Source organism: Pimephales promelas, chromosome 9, assembly GCF_988280905.1.
Source record: "Pimephales promelas chromosome 9, fPimPro1.hap1.1, whole genome shotgun sequence".
NCBI lineage: Eukaryota > Metazoa > Chordata > Actinopteri > Cypriniformes > Leuciscidae > Pimephales > Pimephales promelas.
In genome coordinates, this window is record NC_142777.1 from 9,656,497 (window position 1) to 9,675,933 (window position 19,437).

Genomic DNA, 19,437 nt, shown 5'->3' on the forward strand with positions numbered 1-19,437 from the left:
CACAGCGCTCCACTGACTTTCAACGCAGGCGTCTCATATTTCTAATCTCGGCAGGCTATTACCGTTGTAGTTTTATCAAAAATATGGTTAAACGTTGTGCCTGGGGCATTTGTAACACAGATGTGTTTCCCAGAGAGGTTTGAGAGGGGTGTCCTTTTTTTCCCTTCCCCAAACCGAAATCAAATCCTGACAAGTGTCGTCTTTGGATTAAACTGTATGGACGTCCTCAGTCAGATAAACCCCGAAGTTATACTATTTAGACCGTTTTATAATGTTTTAGGTTATCATAATGGGTTCTCATACCGGTTGATAAACTAGCACACGCTGCTAATAAATATAACGTTATACTCGTGTAGTCTGTTTGCTTTGTAATAACGATTATAGAAGTGAATAGAGACCTACCCAGCTTTGCATGAACAGTGTTGCTCCCTGATATTGTTAGTCCCGGCCTCCGTCTCGATTAGGATATGCGGTGTTTCATGTTTTGACTGTGACCGATAACGTTATGCTTTTGCCTCTATTTTAGATGCCTTGTTGTTTCTTGCGTCTCACCTGTACGTCTTGAATATAGCCTTCGAACGCATATGCAGCCCCTTTTGCCTACTTCTATCGGACACTTTATTTGCTGCTTTATAAAAGTTTGATAACATTTCAGCAGCAAGGGCTGTCACAGCACAAGCCATGTTGATACCAAACCAGAGCCCAGATGAAGTTGACGGAAGTAGCAACAGTAACTAAGGGGGGCGGGGCTTAGCCAAATGTGAATTCAAAGCCTGGATGGTGCATCCTGCCATTATTCCGATTTCTTACCGTTGCCATGCTGTGGTATACTCATTAGTGGTTAAGCATAGCTGCAGGTCTTGAAAATAGGATTTGACAATGCGGGTGATTTCATCTGGGATACTGAAATACTGAAATGCAGTCCAGAGGAGATTATGAGGAACTGACCCAAAGGGATTTGCAAGATCCAAGAACACAACATGGAGATCACTTCCATTTTTTTTGGCAGTTTGGATCTGATTCCATATCATGTTTGTGTGCTCTAAGCAACCAGAGAAGCCTGGTATCCCAGCTTTCTGCACCATGGTATCGATGTAGTGGTTCTTTTCCAGGTAGGCTGTTAGTTTGTTAGCCACTACACTGAAGAAGATTTTACCTTCAATGTTCAGGAGGTTGATTTGGCGGAACTGGCTGATGTCTACAGAGTCCTTTTCCTTCGGGATAAGGATGCCTCCTTCCCTCCTCCATGCCGTTGTAATTTCTTGTTTCTGCCAGACTACTTTCATTAGCCTCCATAAGCAGCGCAATACCCCTGGTGTGTTCTTATACAGCCAGTATGGGACTCCATTGGGTCCAGGGGAGGATGCAGCTCTTGCCCGACGTACAATTCTCTCCACTTCACTCCATCTGGGGGGAGTGATGTCCAGCTCATGTTCTGGGGAATGTATCGGAGGCATATCAGGTGGAAGAGTTGTTTCTCCGTCTCGCTGGCTATCAGTGTGGCTCTGTTTTAGGTAAGTTTCCAGATCTTTCTTTGATGCTTTGAGTTTGCCACTTTTTTCCTTTGTGAAAAGGTTTTTTGCAAACTTGTAGGGGTCTTTGAGGAAGTTTGATCTCGCTTGCTCCGTCATTTTACGCCTCCTCCTCAAATTCTTAGCTCTCCTCAAGGTTGCCAATTGGTTCTTAATTTCTGCCTGTAGCAGGTTAATTCCCTCCTTCTCCTCCTCTGGAGCTTTTCCATTGATTTTTCAGCTGCCTTTTTTCCTTGACTAACCGTTCTATTTCCTGCTGTCTTCTGAACTTCGTCGGGGTGGGTGGTGTTTTTTTCCTCTTTCCTGCCATCCCAAAGCGCTGTGCACCATAGTTGTAAATCAGGTCTTCCATTCACTCCAGCTTCTTGACTGCAGTTCCCCTCAGTTGTCCCAGGAGGTTACTGATGTCAGTGTCAATCGCCTGCCACTCCTTTTTCTCAGGATTTTGGCCACTTGACCTGTGTTTTCTGCCCCTGAATCTTATTCTCAGTTGTAGGCTGCGGCAAGTTGGGCTTGGTATTGGTTTAGTGGGATAAGAATGGGGGTTTTAAGCTTCATTGGGGTCATCAGGTGGGCAGTCCCCTTCTCTGCTGTTTCAATGATAGGCCCACGACATCTCCAGAGGGCTCATCGGAGCACCTGGCGTCCCAGGTGTGCCCCCTCTGCTTTCAACTAGGGCTGAATGATTATGGAAAATAATCGAATTGCGATTTTTTTAACCAATATTGCGATTGCGATTTAAAAAAAAAATTCTTTACCTTCTGTATTAGTCGACAAAGAGAAGCAATAAATCATTGTACAGTAGGGATGGGAATCTTTAGGCAGCTCATGATCCGATCTACTTTTTTTTATTAATTAATCTTAACAACACTTAAAATATGTATTTAATTACATGTGTAAAAACACATACTTTAAAAAATAATTATAAAAAAAAACATTGAATTAAACCAATATGTTAAGAATTTTAAATCGGCTTTATAAAAAAATATATCTTCATAATATAAAAGCTAGTAAATAAAGAGAAACAAACAAAAAAAGCATTACAAGCAATAAAGAAAGAGTGGTCTCAGTATTTAAAAGTAGGCTGTCTGAATGTTTATCATTCGAGAGCTGGAGTGATTTCCCCTCAGTTTAGATATGTTAAGCTGCATTCACACTAATGCACATATCTCTTGAAATTGTAAATGTGGTTTGACCTGTTGGTAAGAACTGACCGTGTTTACATTAATTTCGCGTCATAAAAGCATTTTGACTTGCAAGTTTATGCACATTTAACCAATGAGTCGCTCACGGCCGCATGCACGAGAGCTCTTCACAAAGCGTATTTTAAAATGAAAATGAAAAATGAAAGCAGCCTTCTCAGTGATTTTCATAGTTTTAATATATAAGCCAACTGCATTCCAAAAGACATAAATAATGCCTCTGTGTGAAGCATTTGTAAGGAAAATTCCCGCGGGAGAGAACGCGCACTTCAAGAGTATAACATCAAGCAAGCAAAGCGGCAAGCCCGCGAATGTCCTTGTAATTCGGTTCAACCCCGAACTTTATGAAATAACGTTACTATGTTTTGAGTAAGAGAGAGAGAGAGAGAGAGAGAGAGAGAGAGAGAGAATAGAAGCAAGCAGAACACGGTTCATTTCTGAAGCACGCGCAGAGTCATGTAAAGACACTGGGTCGGTTCTGATCAGGGGGGGAATTTGCATATCATAATTAATAATTGATAATTAATAATTATTCATACAGATTTGGATCAGACCGGTCTTACATGTTAATTTATTAATTTTACCCATATGCATACATGTGCATCCCCGCAATCAACCACAAATTAATTGTTATTGATTGCAAGGACCACGTTTTACAAGACAGGTAAAATCAATTAGCTCAATTAAGTTATATAGCTTGTGAAAAAAAATTCTGTGGCCACTAGAATCTGCCTTCCCTGCTCTATAACCAAATACCCTCTTAGGTATTTATAGTTCTGTAAAGCGTGTAGCTTTAAATTGACATTTCATTGACCCGTATTATGAGCAAGACAATCAGTCAAGGTAAGCATATTTTGTATTTAATAAAGTTCCTACTTAAGCATTCACTACGTTACAATGAAACATGTATTTACAAACATTAAAACACAAACTAAGACGACGCAGAGCGTTTAGACAATGGATACGCGTAAGTTGAGTGAGTTGGAGAGAGAGAGAGAGAGTGAGATAGAGTGAGTTGTAGAGCAAGTGAGAGAGAGTGGGTTGTTTGCCACACAGTCAGTTAACCTTTCTGAACACCACGAAAACACTTTAATGCCTCTTAGAAGCTCTAAAAGAAGGTATACTTGCAGGGCACATTGGGTCTGTGTGAGTCGCGGGCTCGTTGCTCGGCCCGTGCTGGCCACATGTCGGCTGGAGGTGCGCCGGTCCGGCGCGCGTGCATCACGTGAAGCGCGGCCGCGGCGTGTTTGCGCGGCCCGTCCCGGCTCGTTCATGGCTGCTTTGTTCCGTGGGGAGTCACGTGGCGTTCGTCGGCATTTAGCGCCAGTGTTTGAAAGGCTGAGAGTCTTTGAGGTGACGTTACCCGAGGAGATAGTTCGGCAAAGTCCACTTCCTTTCCTGGAAGACAAACTTGGTAGTCCACTTGAGGAAAAGATGAAACTTTTAGACGAACAAAAGGAAAGATCCATGGTTGGATCAGAGTCCCGTGAGGTTTACATGTTGAGCGCTGGAAAGTTCAGAAGAGGGCGAGGGCGGACCTGCGTTCTCACATTTATCACCTTGGAGAAATCCATCCCCTTCCTGTTGGTTTGAGCCAATCGGAGAGTGGATGTTGCACGCGGGAAGCTTTCTTTTGTTCCTCAGCGCGCGCTTCTCGTGGAAGGGGGTGTGTTCGATGAGGGTTTTGCAATAGCAATTTGATCTTCATTGGCAGTAAAACGAATTAAAAATACACTTTACTTTACATCTCTATGCATATTCGAGTGTTTCATTCAATAAGCATTCTAGAGATATCAAGGAACATTCTGTTATATCAAAGGAATATACACTTATGTTTCAAATGCATGACGAAGGTATTTTTAATTCCTATTTAAACTGTGACCAAACAAAGTTATTTCACTGTGACATGGGGAAGACACGTATACATAAAAACCATTGAAAACATTTTGTTGAATGTTTTTAAACACCAAAAGTCCTTCTCGAAAACATTCCACACATTCCGATGTGTGGGGGAAGTGAAAGGTTTGTGTGTGCGTGTATGTGTTTCAGAAATTCGCCTGGCCAAAATCCTTACAGTCATCACGCATCTGTGTTTAAAAACTAAGCTCAGACTCGATTCTGAATTTCTTTGAATCGATCCAGCATTGTTGGGGAGAGAATAAATAACACAATATCACATACATTAAAAATAAACAGTTCTTTTCTGAACGCCAGACCGCGTACAGGGCAAGTTGATGCTTGATCTTGCAGACTGCTCCCGTGTGTCACGTGACCAGTGTAATCGCAGTCGATTTCATCTCTTGCGATTACAAAATCGCCTTTCATCATATCGCGATTTTATCGCAAATGCAATTAATCAACCCTTCAACCCTTAAATGCCACAGGTGGTATTAGGGGCCCAGTTGGAGTCAGAAGGAACAGTGATTACAAAACAAATTGGATCGAGACATTAAGAGAATTTTCCATTTCCATCTGTTTCCATCTGAATTTTCCATTTCCATCTGGTAGTCGAAGTAACCACCCCGGTTTGGAGACGAGATGTTGGGAATCAGTGCCGATAGCTGTCGTGTCGATGAGGCCGGCACTTAATAAGGATGAGTCGGGATGGGTCCAGGCGCAGGTCCACCATAGAGGGTCCCTCGGGAAAAACAGAGAAACGGATATTAGCGTAGACGCCATCCTTCTTTTGATGTACGAAGTACATCAGGATTTACGGGACGTGTTCCCAGTTCCGGCTGATCTAAACTATGCAGCCTAATTTGAATTTAGGAAGTCTATAGTGTGTTATGTGTATGCTAGGCCAAAGAGGTGTGTTTTTAGTCTAGATTTGAACTGACAGATTGTGTCTGCTTCCCGGACAATGTTTGGAAGATTGTTCCAGAGTTTTGGTGCTAAATAGGAAAAGGATACCACCAGCAGTCGATTTTGAAATTCTAGGTATTATCAACTGGCCGGAGTTTTGAGATCGCAATAGACATGAAGGACTATAATGCGTTAAGAGCTCGCTCAAGTACTGCGGCGCTAAACCATTCAGTGCTTTATAAGTAATCAGCAATATTTTAAAATTTATACAATGTTTTTTTTTTTTTTTTTTTTTTAAATCTTGTAAATCCATAATTCCAGAAGTGATATATGAGTGATTTAAGTGTTTGATCTAAGTGTGTATGTGAGCCGGTGTGAGTGTGGGTAAAGTATGTGTATGTGTGGGTATGTGTATGTGTATGTGTATTTGTATGTGTATGTGTGTGTATGTGTAAACAAAGTAACCATTTATTATTTATTACCATTGTCATTACCATCACCACCCCACTCCCCACTACCACCATATTGCCAATATTGTGTTGGTCGATTTTTATTTCCATCCTTCCTCCTATATAACAATTTCCATTGTCAATCCTGCATAAAATAAAAGATGATATAATAAGATAATATAAGATAACCTTCCCCCACATCTCATCAGTCCCTATCTTTTCCTATTTTTTTTTTTTTTTGTGTGTGTGTTATGTGTAATGTCTATGGTGCATTAAAAGAGGGAGTACAGTGCGAGAGTGTCTCAAATTGGGACAGAGATGCTGTCCTGTTGAAACCACTTCTCGCCTGTCTTGCCTGCCTTGGTGTTTGTGAGGTTTTCCATATATACATATTCCTTTTTTTTTTAAATTTATATGATGTTTAATTGGCAGCCAATGCAGGGTTGACAGAACCGGGCTAATGTGGTCATACTTCCTGGTTTTGATAAGAACTCGAGCTGTTCTTGTAAGAACTCGAGCTTAAAAGTTTGTTTATTAAACGTGCAGGGCAACCACCCAGTAGAGCATTACAATAATCTAGCCTTGAATGTCATGAACTAATTGTTCTACATTTGACAATGAGTGCATATGGTGTAATTTAGATATATTTTTAAGATGGAAAAATGCAGTTCTACAGATACTAGACACATGACTTTCAAATGAGAGATTAGTATCAAAGAGCACACCCAGGTTCTTAACCGACGACGAAGACTTAACAGAGCAGCCATCAAGTGTTAGAGAGTATTCTTGGCTGTTACGTGTGGAAGTTTTTTGTCCAATAATTAGAATCTCTGTTTTTTTCAGAATTTAGTAGTAGGAAATTACTAGTCATCCAATTTTTTATATCAGGAATGCATTCCATTAATTTTGTGAGTTGGTAAGTTTCGTTAGGTTTTGAAGAAATATACAGCTGGGTATCAGCAGCATAAGAGTAAAAGCTAATTCCATGTTTCCAAATGATATTTAGTGGTAGCATGCACAGGGTGAATAGCAGCGGTCCTAGTACTGAGCCTTGTGGTACGCCATACTGAACTTGTGATCGATTTTCTTGTCTATTTAAAAGAATGTTGTGGTCAATTGTGTCAAATGCAGCACTAAGATCGAGTAACACTAATATAGAGATACAACCACGATCGGACGATAAGAGCAGATCATTTGTGACTCTAATGAGAGCTGTCTCGGTACTATGATGTGGTCTAAATCCTGATTGAAAGTCCTCACAGATATCATTTCTTTCAAGAAAGGAACACAGTTGTGAGGATACTGCTGTTGCCAGTATCTTTGACAGAAAAGGCAGGTTCGAGATTGGCCTGTAATTAACTAATTCTGTAGGATCAAGTTGGGGGGTTTTAACAAGCGGTTTTATCATAGCTAGCTCAAAGGTTTTTGGTACGTATCCTAGCGACAAAGACGAATTAATGATGTTAAGAAGAGCATCTATGATATCTGGAAGCATATCTTTCAGTAGTTTAGTCGGTATAGGGTCTAGCAAACAAGTTGTTGATTTAGATGAATTAACAAGTTTGCAAAATTCTTCCTCTCCTATAGCAGCAAATGAACCAAATATTTCCTCGGGAGACAACAATGCACCCCCTGATGCGATACTGTAGTAGACAGTTGCATAGTTATAATTTTGTCCCTGATATTATCAATCTTATAAGTGAAGAAATTCATAAAGTCATTACTGCTGTGTTGCTTGGACACTTGGGCTTGAAGCTTTCTTTTCCAATGATGAAAACTACGGCCCTGTTTACACGAGAACGCGGTGAAAACGTAAAAATATTTTATTGGATGTGCCTTTCGTTTACACGGCGACGCGTTGTTGAGGCTTAAAAACGCAAAAAAGTGAAACCACCCTCCTGAGTGGAAATTTTAAAAGGCACCTATTATGCCCCTTTTTACAAGATGTAATATTGGTCTCGGGTGTCCCCAGAATGTATTTGTGAAGTTTCAGCTCAAAATACCCCACAGTTAATTTATTATAACCATTTAAAAATGTCATTTTGGGACCTGATTAAAAATGAGCTGTTATGGGTGTATGTCACCTTAAATGAAAATGAGCTGCATATCCCCGCCCTGCCTTTGGATGAGGGCGTAACTTGATACCTATGGCAGTCGGTAAGCAGAAGGGGAGAGCGAGAGACGCTCTGTTTTGAATGTCATTCAGCGTACGTTTGAATCGGAATATATAAATAGTACTAAGAGACTCCGGCAGAATAAACACATGAGAATGGACCAGTACGTCTTGGTATGGTTATTTGATACATTTATGTAATTATAGAGTTGTTGTAATCGCGTCTTTTTGCAAGTATGGATGTGCAACACACACACAGACACACACAAACACTAATGCTGGCACATTTTTTTTGAAACTACATACACATTCTGTGATAAAGTTTGCTACGTAGAAGCGAAATTACATTTATGCGAGGGACCTGTGGCGTCATGTTTACTGCTTCGGTGGCAAATGTGAGAAGATGGCTAACTTACAGAACAGCAACATATATGCAGTTTTTAATACAATATCTTTAAATATATATTTATAAACGTGTGGTTACACACTATACAAACAATGTTTAAATTATATACACAGACATCCTACGATGACAACAACTTTAGACGCATAATTTGTTGTTGAATTGGCTGATAGACTGAAATGACTATTTGCTCAAAAATCATAAAATACACTTTCTAAAGGTGACGTTGGATCGCAAACAGTAGACGACAATCCACACTTGAGGATTAATTTTTAAGCCACAACAACAGGATTCCATGAAAAATTACCGGCTGTCGTTGAAACAATGGAGGATGGTGTGAACAGATCACCGAGGGAGGGGTCTAGGCCACAACCACACTTGTCAATCAAACCCCTTTCTCACTTTCTGCGTCACAAAGAGCTGGATCTTAGAACAGCTCGTTCTGAGACAGTGCATATGATTTATTGAGAGTGAAAAAAAACCACTGGGTGGATTTTTATCATTCTAGGGTGGTTTTGCTCGCACACTGCCAACACACATTTATGTTCAAACACCATGTAAAAGTGAATTTTCCATAATAGGTGCCCTTTAAAAACGCTCCACCGCCGCGTTCCCGTGTAAAGGGTAAAAACTCAAAGTCTGCTTGACAGTGAAGGTTGTACGCAGGCACGTGGACTTGGTGTTGTTGTAGTATGCACTCCTAGCCGCCTGAAGTGCATACTATATTGACCTTCACACACTTTTGCATCACCATTTGCACGCGGATTTCCCAAACAAAACGCTCGTCTAAACGCAGAATAAAAAGTGATGACGCAACGCCACTTTTGCGTTTTCTCTTCAGAATCGTTTCCGTGTAAACATAGCCTTAGACTAGTCATGCAGAGCTATTTAATGTTTGGGCAATCAACCTAAAAGGCAACACCTGGGCAACAAGAAACACCTGTCAGTCACATGTTCCAATACTTTTGCTCACTTGAAAAATGGGTGGGTTCAAACAAAGGGTGGTATGTCGTGAGTTGTTTAACACATCTAGATGTGAATACCAGGAAATAAAAGCTGAAATTCTGAACTATTGTCTCATACTCATACTCATCTTTTGATCTTATAACCAAATATTTTCAGTGAAAAACAAAAACAAAGAAATTTGCCTTACCGTTCCAATACTTTTGGAGGGGACTGTAAGTGTGTAAATTACTCAAATGCCTTTCCTTTCATATATTTTAAATGACTTGCAGATTTATAACTTTATTACCTCATTATGACTGTAACAAAAGATGTGTGCGGCTGATGCTCCTTTGGTTATTGAACAAGAGGGGGCGTAGTTCTGCAAAAACTCAGAGACTTGTGTTTTGCACCTTTTAGAATAAGTCGGGATGGGTCCAGGCGCAGGTCCACCATATAGGGTCCCTCGGGATAAACAGAGAAATTAGCGTATATGCCATCCTTCTTTTGATGTACCAAGTACATCAGGATTTACGGGACGTGTTCCCGGTTCCGGCTGATCTAAACTATGCAGCCTAATTTAGAATTTAGGAAGTCTATAGTGTGTCATGTGTATGCTAGGCCAAAGAGATGTGTTTTTAGTCTAGATTTGTCTGTGAGGCATACGCTGAGTTTCGGTTAATTTATGATGAGGTGCGCTCCACTTCACGCGCAACAAGTGACCGTGTCGGCGCCTCCCTGTCATGATTATATTGTCTGCTATTTTGCTTATTTATTAAATAGAGGCAATTAGTTGATAAAAAATGTATTTAAAATTATGATACAATTTATACAAAACAAAATTCACTTTAAAGAAAGACTTTCTTAAAGAAAGACTTTTAATGAAGTGGTCAAAATCATGTCTGACCCACTCAATGTCTCCCGATATATCTATATATATGAAAAGTCATGCTGTTCACTTTTCATAATCAACATATTAGATAAAAAAAACAACAAAATAATATTTTAACAAATATGAAATAAAATGCACTTATTTAATGGCTACAACATGTATAGTTGGCCTAGACTCTATTTGTACAAATTGCTGCACATTCATTTAATTCTGAATTTTGCACACATAAATTAAAAGGCATTTGTTTATGTGCATAGTAAAACATATCTGCAACATTTATCAAGTTCGCGGATAATAAATCAGGCTATACTACGTACACAAAATCAGATGAGCCCCGAATATGAACGCAACGTGTTTAAGAAAACGTTAAGCATTTTCCTCCCATAGAAAACCATTGTAAGAACGCTTAATTTGGTTTAATGCTGATTAGAATGCCCCCTTATTATGTAGAAATAACAAGAGAGCCTAAGTTTTCTTTTCTTTTCTTCACCATGTAAATTAGGACTTCCATAGAATACAGCCTGAATATAATTGCTTCCAGAAATTATTTTTGGGGGTGCTTTGGTCTATCTTGGGGGCTTTCATTCTAGCACCGCCCATGCATATGCCTGTACATTAACGGGCATTTCTTCATAAATATTCAAAAAATTGCTAAATGCATTATGTATTTATGGGATTATATATGCCATTATGCATAGAAAAACTTTATGTACGCCTATACAACGAGTTACACAAAGTAACTTTAAAAGTAACTTCCCCATCACTCTGTTTCTCTGTTTATTTCAGCTTCTTCAGTGACAAAAGTTCCCTATTCTTCTCCACTTTTAATGTCACGATCCATATCCTCTGCTAGCCTGTGAGTATATGATCAGTTCAGATCTCTGGGGAAGGTTTAAACTACATTCTTTTTTGTCATTTCGCATAGTTTGAGAATTCGTTATTTTTATATTTGATTTATTAACATTAAACTGTTTCATAATCAACAGTACAAAACCGACACGGCAGAGAAATGTAAAACTAATTTTAATTACTTTCCAGATTTCTATGTTTGTTTGTTTTTAAAAAAAATCAACATCCCATGCGAACGTCTATGAAATATTATCTGTCGTGTGTTTTTTCAGGATAGTCTGTGCTTTAATTACTGATAGTCTGGCTTGTGATCTTAACATGAGTTTGTTTTTTCTTTCTCAGAGCTGATAGCATAAAAATAGACAGCAGGGGGCTCTCTCACAAAGTAAACTTATCCTATTTTTCTGTATACTTGTGTGGTTTTCTGTAGAGTATATATAATTCTGTTGTTACTTTGCGATCCTATACTTCTGTTTCTCCATCTAGACAGAAGCCTTGAGTAGGATTTGTCTCAGAAGCTCACCGCAGAACTGCCGCATAGGTTTGTCAATACTTTTTTGGTTTTGGATCGCCTGGACAGGGTTTGTAAATGTTAAAGATGCACTGATGTGGCTGTTCTGGGCAATTACAAAAGTTTTTACAAAGATTATGTAGAAATTATTATTTATACAATGGATTTCCTATTTTATAATTAATCAAAATAATAATAATACAAAGTTTTTTTTATAATCAAGAATATAATGCAATATTATTCAAAAACAACAGCAAAAATATCCTAATGTGATTATCTTACTTACAAGGAATAAATCCAACCAAAGAGAGAAAGAAACCCCAAGGAAAATAACACTTCAAAAAAATATCACAAAAAAAGTTTTCATTCATTCCATGGCGAGAAAAATATTTCAAATAAAATATCCATCTAGATTCTTTCTGATGAAGGACACATTCTATGTTTCCCCCATCCACGCGGAGACGTGGACAAGTAAAGGATAATGTACATCCAGCCGGTTGTTATCGCAGAATAAACCCTGACAGGGTGATCAGGACACCTATGTGAAGAGAGTAGTTGCTAGAAATCACTGCAAGTTCAAACTATGGAGATTTTCTGGGATTAACATACCGCTGAATGTCACGATTGACCAATCCACAGTGCAGTGTAATAATTTATTATTTCTTCTCACAGCACTCATATGTTCAATATTTCATGTTCTGTTTTGTCTAATAGTTTTACCTTGATATTTTGTATGACAGACAATAAATCAAGTAAATAACATTCTCAGAGCAACATGTAACACACTGTTTTATGTTGTAAACCTTGTTGGTAAACAATTTTTTTTTTTAAACTACTACTTCTAATATTATTTCTACAGTCCGCTACTAGCTAAAAAAATGCAACAAATTAATTTTAGTTTTTGATTCATTGATAAATTATAAAACCTGAAGCCATTACATTCAGCCTGCATTAAACTTGAAAATGCCCCAAGATAGCAATAATATCAGACTGCTGAGAAATTCAATGCCATGAAAACATTTTTAAATAGTTTTTTGTACATTTTGGTAGCCAAAAAATAATCAAACTAAAATAAAACTCGAAAATTCTGAAAACAACAAACTAACAGTAATATTGTGAAAACTGTACTGTAGATAAAAAAAGAAATACAAACTGAATTAAAGATTCAAAAATAAATTTGCCATGATCTCACCACTGTATAATTCTTGCAGTTTCATTTGATAATTAATTCAATATAATCCATAATAGGCTCAAACATACGCCCTAGTGTCAGAGTTGACTCCAGCACAGGAATCAACTCTCATTGTTGACTCCGTTACTGTGTCTGAAATCGCTCACTCCTTCGTCAGAGAGTTGTTGCAGAAACAATGTCACAGTCATGTAGTTTAATCCTACGTGCAGCTTGCATTGTAATTATACCCCGTGCCAGCTTTGTGCTTTCATCGGTTGTATATTAATTAGGTTTGCCATGGTATTGTGTTCATAATCATTAAACTAATCATAATTTTTTAAAAATGCCAATAAGAATCAACACATTAAGTGTACATTTTTGTATAGACTAGATATTATTTTTATTATCTTGAATAATGTTCAAGCAGCTTTTTTTGCACTTTAAGAGAGATATCAATGCACTTATCACCCTGCCTCACCTGACCTTTTAGATCAATTAGCGAAATTCATTAAAGAATAAATGACCTTCTCTCTCATTTATTTTACTCTGAAATAATATATTAGAGGCTTTTTCTCGTGATTTTTCCCTCTTTAAAATTAGGTACTATTGGCAACAACTAGGAAACGATCGTGAGGCATCATTTCAAGGTAATGTCATCTCTAAATTGAACTAATTTTGCCAGTCACACTAAAAGTGTGTTGTTTTAGTAAAAGTAGTTTTAGACTTTGCGTCGGAAAAAAATAATTGTCTACATTTAGTCTGTAATAATGACGGCAATCTTTTATTCTTATTGCCGACACTGTTTTGACTGATGCTGGGTTCACACTGTATGATTTAGTGATAGTCCTTTATTACTGTTGCTTGTTTGTATGTACTGAACATGTCAGACTCTGGGATCTCAGTTGTCAATCATTTCAAAACACGCAAGAAGACTTATCCGAAGTTTGACATCATCAATTCATAACGCCCCTTCTTTTTAAAGAAGTATACTTAAAGTTAATTGTATTAAGTATACTTAAAGCTCCTGTCCGTAACTTTTTGGGGTTAAAAATTATCCAAAATAAACATTTGAGCAAGTACATAACCAGCCAGTGTTCAAAAACTATCTGCTTAATTAGTTTAAATCAAAACAGTAAGCTTGTAACAATGTTTTTTAATTCCAGTTATACTGGTGGATTTCCGCTGGAAATTTGAGCATGTCTTTGCTTCATTACGTCATTACGTCATATATCTGTACACATAAAGGAAGAGTCACGGCTAGTTGTAGTGTGAGTGTGAGGATGTTGGAGGTGGAGATTTATAGCCTTTTCTCACCGCACTTGATATAATTAAACATTACTTTTATGGTGGATCCAGAAAGGTTCAAACGACAATCATCAGTGACAACTGGAATGGAAAAATGCAAGACTTTTGACTGAGAGTTTGGAAAAAGAGACCAGTCGGGCATGCGGAAACAAGGATAAATATCTGAAGGACATTAAATGTAGTCACGCAATGCTGAAGTTGTTTACATTAACAATATGAGAACAAAGTATAATTTGCTCAGTTTAACTTGATATGATAAGTTATCGTTAGATTTAATCTGCGTGATTTACTGCAATGGTTTTTTCCTCTCAGTTGGTCAGAAGATTACTTGTTGTTACTTGTTCAGGTGACATTTTAGGCTGAAAATTCTTATGTTGGTCATACTTCCAAAAAGAATAATCTGTGATTCTGAATGCCAGGATCTACACTGGCGCAGTGACTGACAGCTGCACATTCTGTGCTGTGCTGAGCAGAGGTACAACACATGTAAAGTTGATAATTCCACGAATGACTGCAATTGCAGATTTCAAAGAGCAAAAACAGAAGACTTAAATGTGGGTAAGTGTAATTTATAAAAGCAAAATTTTAAACAAAAAGCTGAGATTTTACGTTTTTGTCAAAGAATAAGTCTGGATTGGATTCAGAAAATGAACCAAATATTTCCTCAGGGAGACAACAATGCACCCCCTGATGCGATACTGTAGTAGACAGTTGCATAGTTATAATTTTGTCCCTGATATTATCAATCTTATAAGTGAAGAAATTCATAAAGTCATTACTGCTGTGTTGCTTGGACACTTGGGCTTGAAGCTTTCTTTTCCAATGATGAAAACTAAGGCCCTGTTTACACGAGAACGCGGTGAAAACGTAAAAATATTTTATTGGATGTGCCTTTCGTTTACACGGCGACGCGTTTTTGAGGCTTAAAAATGCAAAAAAGTGAAACCACCCTCCTGAGTGGAATTTTTAAAAGGGACCTATTATGCCCCTTTTTACAAGATGTAATATTGGTCTCGGGTGTCCCCAGAATGTATTTGCGAAGTTTCAGCTCAAAATACCCCACAGTTAATTTATTATAACCATTTCAAAATGTGATTTTGGGACCTGATTAAAAATGAGCTGTTATGGGTGTATGTCACCTTAAATGAAAATGAGCTGCATATCCCCGCCCTGCCTTTGGATGAGGGCGTAACTTGATACCTATGGCAGTCGGTAAAGCCTAGTTCACACTACGTGATTTTAAGCCCGATTTAAGCCCGATTTGCAAATCGTTGAGTCGCCGACAAGTCAGGGTGTTATCGCGTGCAAATCGCGGGCGATTAGCGGACGATTAACGCTCGCCAATCCGTTAGTGTGAAAGAGCCAACAACGCATCAAAGACAGCTCGCAGACAGCTCGCAGACAGGTCACCGAGCTCAGAAAAATATCTAGCCTGCTAGATATCTCGAGCAGTCGCGCGACTCAATCTCAGTGATGTCATGAGTACAGCCAATCATAGCAACGCATGGGTTGAGGACACCAGGTAAATCTTACTTTTTCTTTTTTGCATTTTTTTTCTCAGAGCAGATCGTCGAGCAAACAGTGTGCAGCACTAGTTTCTGTCTGACGTCCATATTCGCGTGTTATGTTCTTCTCTGTAGTTTCGCGTCATTTCTGGTTCGTTTTATTGCGTGGTTTTTCGTTACAAAACATGGTTTCTAGACCAGATAGAATCGTGTTGTTGTCAACTCGTTATTTGTTTGATTATTTTCAGGATTTAGACCGTACTATAGTACTGAAACAGCTCTCATTGAGTCACAAATGATATGCTCTTATCATCCGATCGTGGTTGTATCTCTATGCAGTGCGTTGTTAACTCGTGTAGTGAGTTACCTCCTGTTGTGGATCAATCACGTTGTGTTGTGTGGTGTGAACAGCTAAACAACTTGAACACTCATGATTTCACTGAGAGCAAGTCATGTAATGTGAACTGCACAGTTCAGCCCAACATTTTCAAATCATGTAGTGTGTGAACTAGGCTTAAGCAGAAGGGGAGAGCGAGAGACGCAATGTTTTGAATGTCATTCAGCGTACGTTTGAATCGGAATATATAAATAGTACTAAGAGACTCCGGCAGATTAAACACATGAGAATGGACCAGTACGTCTTGGTATGGTTATTTGATACATTTATGTAATTATAGAGTTGTTGTAATCGCGTCTTTTTGCAAGTATGGATGTGCAACACACACACACACACAGACACACACAAACACTAATGCTGGCGCATTTTTTTTGAAACTACATACACATTCTGTGATAAAGTTTGCTACGTAGAAGCGAAATTACATTTATGCGAGGGACCTGTGGCGTCATGTTTACTTGTCGTACAGGTGCTTCTGTGGCAAATGTGAGAAGATGGCTAACTTACAGAACAGCAACATATATGCAGTTTTTAATACAATATCTTTAAATATATATTTATAAACGTGTGGTTACACACTATACAAACAATTTTTAAATTATATACACAGACATCCTACGACAACAACAACTTTAGACGCATAATTTGTTGTTGAATTGGCTGACAGACTGAAATGACTATTTGCTCAAAAATCATAAAATACACTTTCTGGAAGTGACGTTGGATCGCAAACAGTAGACGACAATCCACACTTGAGGATTAATTTTTAAGCCACAACAACAGGATTAACCCACGAGTCCACGACAGAACACTTATGTTTCCATGAAAAATTACCGGCTGTCGTTGAAACAATGGAGGATGGTGTGTACAGATCACCGAGGGAGGGGTCTAGGCCACAACCACACTTGTCAATCAAACCCCTTTCTCACTTTCTGCGTCACAAAGAGCTGGATCTTAGAACAGCTCGTACTGAGACAGTGCATATGATTTATTGAGAGTGAAAAAAAAAACCACTGGGTGGATTTTTATCATTCTAGGGTGGTTTTGCTCACACACTGCCAACACACATTTATGTTCAAACACCATGTAAAAGTGAATTTTCCATAATAGGTGCCCTTTAAAAACACTCCACCGCCGCGTTCCCGTGTAAAGGGTAAAAACGCAAAGTCTGCTTGACAGTGAAGGTTGTACGCAGGCACGTGGACTTGGTGTTGTAGTATGCACTCCTAGCCGCCTGAAGTGCATACTATATTGACCTTCACACACTTTTGCGTCACCATTTGCACACGGATTTCCCACACAAAATGCTCGTCTAAACGCAGAATAAAAAGTGATGACGCAACGCCACTTTTGCGTTTTCTCTTCAGAATCGTTTCTGTGTAAACATAGCCTTAGACTAGTCATGCAGAGCTATTTAATGTTTGGGCAATCAACCTAAAAGGCAACACCTGGGCAACAAGAAACACCTGTCAGTCACATGTTCCAATACTTTTGCTCACTTGAAAAATGGGTGGGTTCAAACAAAGGGTGGTATGTCGTGAGTTGTTTAACACATCTAGATGTGAATACCAGGAAATAAAAGCTGAAATTCTGAACTATTGTCTCATACTCATACTCATCTTTTGATCTTAAACTCAAATATTTTCAGTGAACAACAAAAACAAAGAAATTTGCCTTACCGTTCCAATACTTTTAGACGGGACTGTAAGTGTGTAAATTACTCAAATGCCTTTCCTTTCATATATTTTAAATGACTTGCAGATTTATAACTTTATTACCTCATTATGACTGTAACAAAAGATGTGTGCGGCTGATGCTCCTTTGGTTATTGAACAAGGGGGGGCGTAGTTCTGCAAAAACTCAGAGACTTGTGTTTTGCACCTTTTAGAATAAGTCGGGATGGGTCCAGGCGCAGGTCCACCATATAGGGTCCCTCGGGATAAACAGAGAAATTAGCGTAGATGCCATCCTTCTTTTGATGTACCAAGTACATCAGGATTTACGGGACGTGTTCCCGGTTCCGGCTGATCTAAACTATGCTGCCTAATTTTGAATTTAGGAAGTCTATAGTGTGTCATGTGTATGCTAGACCAAAGAGATGTGTTTTTAGTCTAGATTTGTCTGTGAGGCATACGCTGAGTTTCGGTTAATTTATGATGAGGTGCGCTCCACTTCACGCGCAACAAGTGACCGTGTCGGCGCCTCCCTGTCATGATTATATTGTCTGCTATTTTGCTTATTTATTAAATAGAGGCAATTGGTTGATAAAAAATTTATTTAAAATTATGATACAATTTATACAAAACAAAATTCACTTTAAAGAAAGACTTTCTTAAAGAAAGACTTTTAATGAAGTGGTCAAAATCATGTCTGACCCACTCAATGTCTCCCGATATATTACTCATCCATCTTACTCATGCTGTTCACTTTTCATAATCAACATATTAGATAAAAAAAAAACATAATATTTTAACAAATATGAAATAAAATGCGCTTATTTAATGGCTACAACATGTACAGTATAGTTGGCCTAGACTCTATTTGTACAAATTGCTGCACATTCATTTAATTCTGAATTTTGCACACATAAATTGAAAGGCATTTGTTTATGTGCATAGTAAAACATATCTGCAACATTTATCAAGTTCGCGGATAATAAATCAGGCTATACTACGTACAAAAAATCAGATGAGCCCCGAATATGAACGCAACGTGTTTAAGAAAACGTTAAGCATTTTCCTCCCATAGAAAACCATTGTAAGAACGCTTAATTTGGTTTAATGCTGATTACAATGCCCCCTTATTATGTAGAAATAACAAGAGAGCCTAAGTTTTCTTTTTTCTTTTTTTTTCTTCACCATGTAAATTAGGACTTCCATAGAATACAGCCTGAATATAATTGCTTCCAGAAATTATTTTTGGGGGTGCTTTGGTCTATCTTGGGGGCTTTCATTCTAGCACCGCCCATGCATATGCCTGTACATTAATGGGCATTTCTTCATAAATATTAAAAAAATTGCTAAATGCATTATGTATTTATGGGATTATATATGCCATTATGCATAGAAAAACTTTATGTACGCCTATACAACGAGTTACACAAAGTAACTTTAAAAGTAACTTCCCCATCACTCTGTTTCTCTGTTTATTTCAGCTTCTTCAGTGACAAAAGTTCCCTATTCTTCTCCACTTTTAATGTCACGATCCATATCCTCTGCTAGCCTGTGAGTATATGATCAGTTCAGATCTCTGGGGAAGGTTTAAACTACATTCTTTTTTGTCATTTCGCATAGTTTGATAATTCGTTATTTTTATATGTGATTTATTAACATTAAACTGTTTCATAATCAACAGTACAAAACCG

At 38.3% G+C, this 19,437-nt stretch overlaps 1 protein-coding gene across 5 annotated transcripts in view; it reads left to right on the top strand.

The window, feature by feature from the left end:
* rnf212 (ring finger protein 212) overlaps positions 1-19,437 on the top strand; it is a 96,643-nt gene that overhangs the window by 52,860 nt on the left and 24,346 nt on the right. For all 5 annotated transcript variants that reach the window (XM_039665551.2, XM_039665549.2, XM_039665555.2 and 2 more), the window contains 4 exons: positions 11,122-11,191; positions 11,527-11,569; positions 11,671-11,725; positions 19,228-19,297. In XM_039665551.2, coding sequence (XP_039521485.2) covers positions 11,122-11,191; positions 11,527-11,569; positions 11,671-11,725; positions 19,228-19,297 — 238 coding nt within the window. The remainder of the gene's footprint in view (positions 1-11,121; positions 11,192-11,526; positions 11,570-11,670; positions 11,726-19,227; positions 19,298-19,437) is intronic.